The sequence below is a fragment of the Sapajus apella genome, unplaced genomic scaffold (assembly GCF_009761245.1).
Source record: "Sapajus apella isolate SASKATOON/1434 unplaced genomic scaffold, GSC_monkey_1.0 scaffold220, whole genome shotgun sequence".
NCBI classification, from domain to species: domain Eukaryota; kingdom Metazoa; phylum Chordata; class Mammalia; order Primates; family Cebidae; genus Sapajus; species Sapajus apella.
In genome coordinates, this window is record NW_022437160.1 from 299,635 (window position 1) to 303,670 (window position 4,036).

A 4,036-nucleotide genomic window follows, 5' to 3' on the forward strand; every position below is an offset into this window, starting at 1 on the left:
TGTAGTCCCCAATTCTCCTGGGACCCAGGTGTCCAGATGTGCAACCCTCTGATTCCCCAGAACCTGGGTGTTACACTAGCACCAAACCCACCCCAGGATGCAGGAGTCCTTGTCCTAGATTTGAGGACCAAGAGATCTCATTCCCACTGCTAAATGATGCCAGAAAACTACATCTCCCATAAGGATGCGAGCCTGCTGTGTCACGTTGTAAAAGCTCCCCTGTTATTGAGGTAGCTCTGAGAAATAGTTCCACAATGCCAACACAAGTTGAGGGGGTGGAGACAAGAGTCCTGCCCTTTTATTTTTATTTTTTTTAACTACTTCTGTTTTTTTGCCAGGGGGGTGGGACGGAGTCTCACTCTACTGCCCAGTCTGGAGGATGGTGGTGTGATCTCAGCTCACTGCAACCTCCGCCTCCCAGGTTCAAGCCATTCTCCTGCCTCAGCCTCCCAAGTAGCTGAGATTACAGGTGTCCACCACCATGTCCAGTTAGTTATTGTACTTAGAGACATGTTGGCAAGGCTGGTCTCAAACTCCTAACCTCAGGCGATCCACCTGTCTCAGCCTCCCAAAGTGCTGGGGTTATAGGCATGAGCCACCAAACCTGGCTTATTTATTTATTTATTTGGAGACTTTGAGTCTTGCTCTGTCACCCAGGCTAGAGTACAGTGGTGTGATCTGGGCTCACCGCAACCTCCGTCTCCCGGGTTCAAGCTATTCTCCTGTCTCAGCCTCCTGAGTAGCTGGGATTACAGGCATGTGCCACCACCATGTCCGGCTAATTTTGTATTTTTAGTGGAGATGGGGTTTCACCATCATGTTGGTCAGGCTGCTCTCGAACTCTTGACCTTGTGATCCACCTGCCTTGACCTCCCAAAGTGCTGGGATTACAGGCGTGAGCCACTGCGCCCAGCCAGTCTTGCCCTCTCAAAGAGCAGGGATAGTCCAGACTCCCTGGGGACGCTTTAGCAGGGTAGAAAAGTTTGGCCCAGCAGGAAGCCAGGACGCCAGGCCAACAAGAGGCGGGGGGGGAAAGGGTGACGAGGAAGCAGATCCCATTCCTTCCCTCAAACACACACACATGTTCACGGTCAGCCTCCTCTCCAACTCTTTATTATCTCAAGTAAGAAAAATAAAAAAATAAATAAGATAAATAACCTAATAAATAAAGAGGAGATGCAATAGTAAACAGCCTGTGACCTCAGGAAGCGTAGCTGGGGCTTTGGCCTTGGGAAGGCCCCACCATGCTCAGAGGGTCTGAGGAGCCCACATCGGGAGGCTCGGGGGCCAGGATTCCAGGCGGCTCTGGGTGTTCAGGGGGCAGGCCTGGTAGCGGCAGGAAGCGAGCTGGTCCTCGGGGTGCAGGGTCCCGGGGTGGGGACCTGCTCCCCGGCAGGTGCAGCGGAAGGCTGTGGGCCAGGGACTGGTACACATTGTATCCATCCTCAAGAAGCAGCTCCCGGAAGCTGCAGGCCTCGGGGTCAAAGTGGAGCTAGCAGACAAAGAACAGGATCAGAGACAGCATTCCTCCATGTTTTCCTGTTGCAGGACCCAGGACCCAGGCCCTCAGCCCCTCCTCCCTCAGACCCAGCAATCCAGGTCCCAGTGCCTCCTCCCTCAGACCCAGGAGTCCAGGCCCAGCCCCTCCTCCCTCAGACCCAGGAATCCAGGTCCCAGTACTTCCTCCCTCAGACCCAGGAGTCCAGGCCCAGCCCCTCCTCTAGGTAACAAACACTAACAGGAGATTTCTTTTATACCCCAGATCTGTCCTGCAGGGCCCCGGCTCTCAGTGCAGACTTCACAGAGAAGAACATTCCAGCCCTCGGAGCAGTCAGTGCTCTCTCAGGCCAGGCTGGGGGGTTCCCCTAGCACCCAAGGTCCTGGTCACTTTCCTGGCCATGGCTTCCCCGAGTGTCCCTGTGCCCAGCATGAGCCGTGCACACAGGGGCCATGTGGGCAGGAGCAGGTGTCACTGAGAATGAGACGATCACCCCTGAGTCTCAGGCCAGGCTGGCTCCACACGTCACGTGATTGAGGTTGTGGTGCCTTGGCCTGGGCCTCAGTTTCCTCATCTTGCAAACACTGATGACATAAACCTCAACTTCGAAAGGTTGCTGTGAGGTCAGGGCGTGCAGAGCGAATAGAATCAAGTCTGGCTCCGGGGGATGAGCAAGACATGGCACCCCAGGCTGTGAGGGCGGCAGCCAGGGGGAGCGGTGGGCGCCGAGGAGGGTCCCAGAAACTCACCGATCCATACAGGGCCCCGTCCGGCCTCTGGCACAGGAACCTGGATGTCTTGACTCCCAAGATTTGAATAACCCCTGGCTTTAAGGCCTTCAGCTGCAAGAGACCTAAGGGGAGAAAGTGGTAAGGCGCCTAGAGGAACTCTTCCACGCCGCTCCGTCCCAGTCCTAGGAGTCCAGGCAAAGCCCCCTCCTCCCTCAGACCCAGGAGTCCAGGTGAAGCCACCTCCTCCCTCAGACCCAGGAGTCCAGACCCCCAGCCCCTCCTCCCTCAGACCCAGAAGTCCAGACCCCCAGCCCCTCCTCCCTCAGACCCAGGAGTCCAGGCCCCAGCCCCTCCTCCCTCAGACCCAGGAGTCCAGACCCCCAGCCCCTCCTCCCTCAGACCCAGGAGCCCAGCCCCCAGCCCCTCCTCCCTCAGACCCAGGAGTCCAGGCCCCAGCCCCACCTCCCTCAGACCCAGGAATCCAAGCCCCCAGCCCCTCCTTCCTCAGACTCAGGCCCTGGCCCACACTCACTTTCGGGGCTCTGGTGGGCAACCCCCGCCACCGTGCCATCCTCCCTGATCTCCAGGTGGGCTTCTGTCTGCTGGGCGTCATCTGTGTAGAGGTACCGCTGCCGGACTTGGCCTCCGAATTGCAGGAGGGGACTGGAGTCAGGGATGGGGTGCGCCTGGCAGGTTCCCAGCAGGAGACCAGCCAGCACAGAAACCCACAGTGCAGGGTGCTCCAACTCGACCTCCTCCGAGCCCATCAATGGCTCAGGTCCTCAGGCGATGTCCAGGGTGTGAGTGGGAGAAGCTGAGTGGTCTAGATCTGTGCCAGATTCTGCTTGTCCCGGTGAGCAGATCCACAGATCGCTGCTCAGGTGCCCTGAGTGCCTGGGTCCTCTTTCAGGTGGATCCTCAGCCGACAGGACACCCCTGTTTTTTGGGATAGCTGCAGGAGCTCCAGAATTTATACCCAGACAGTTCCGCCCAATCAGCCTCCCTGCGCCTGAACAATGATATTTGACCCACTTGGCAGGAGCTAGAATTCCATCGTGGCAAGGGCAGCCCGAATGGATGGATGATGCAATCCGGGGGTCCTTTCAATGGGGGTCTAGGGGATGAGGGAGAGGAGAATCAGGTTAGCTGGGACTCAGATGAAAGGGGCTGGGAGCCCAGATTCCTGAGTCTCAGAGAGAAGGATCTGGGGTAGTACCCAGGAGTAGGAGGAAGGAGGGGTGCTGGGATCCTGGAGAAACCACCTCTTGGCTCATTCATGCAGATCTCAAGAACAAGAGAAATTTCTGACCCCTATCTGAATTTCTAAGTTTGAGGGGAGGGCATGGTCTGACACGGAGTTTCCTTGATCCTCAGCAAGGTGGCAATTGCTGTACGAAACAGTGACCTCGGCAGAGACACAGTGCCCGGCCTTGGAAGCCTCTCGCCTGGCCGTGGGCCGACCTCAACCTCCTCTGCCCCTGCTCAGATGCTCAGACCCTGGGCATCGCAGCATCCTCCTCCCTGATGCAATCCTGGTGTTTCTTTCACCAGAAAAGCCATCCCAGGCTCAGGCAGGTGCTCCTAAAATAACCTGGGGGGAGGGGCGGGTGAGCGTCTCGGACTGGAGTTGGCAGCCGAGCCAGGCTCTGTAGTGGGCACCCAGAGGGAATACAGGCTAATTTCCTGGAGCCCCTAAGGGTGCAAGGATAGGACTTCTACATCTGAGGGAGGAGGGGCTGGGGTCTGGACTCCTGGGTCTAAGGGAGGAGGGGCTGGGGTCTGGACTCCTGGGTCTGAGGGAGGAGGG

General features: G+C 57.6%; 1 protein-coding gene across 1 annotated transcript; it reads right to left on the bottom strand.

Moving 5' to 3' along the window:
- Window positions 1–1,084: 1,084 nt before the first annotated feature.
- Window positions 1,085–3,343, bottom strand: FGF21 (fibroblast growth factor 21). The gene is made up of 3 exons (XM_032270975.1): window positions 2,762–3,343; window positions 2,248–2,351; window positions 1,085–1,492 (listed from the first exon to the last, which is right to left on the bottom strand). Exons 1-3 carry the CDS (start codon window positions 2,994–2,996, stop codon window positions 1,202–1,204), a joined length of 630 nt encoding a protein of 209 aa, XP_032126866.1. The 5' UTR covers window positions 2,997–3,343; the 3' UTR covers window positions 1,085–1,201.
- Window positions 3,344–4,036: the final 693 nt, after the last annotated feature.

Excerpts from the sequence above, each read along its gene's own strand:
- FGF21 (XM_032270975.1), bottom strand. The coding sequence starts at position 2,996 with ATGGGCTCGGAGGAGGTCGAGTTGGAGCACCCTGCACTGTGGGTTTCT. Across the intron at positions 2,352-2,761 it reads TGCCCACCAGAGCCCCGAAA|GTCTCTTGCAGCTGAAGGCC; the intron begins GTGAGTGTGGGC and ends TTCTCCCCTTAG. Across the intron at positions 1,493-2,247 it reads ACGGGGCCCTGTATGGATCG|CTCCACTTTGACCCCGAGGC; the intron begins GTGAGTTTCTGG and ends TTTGTCTGCTAG.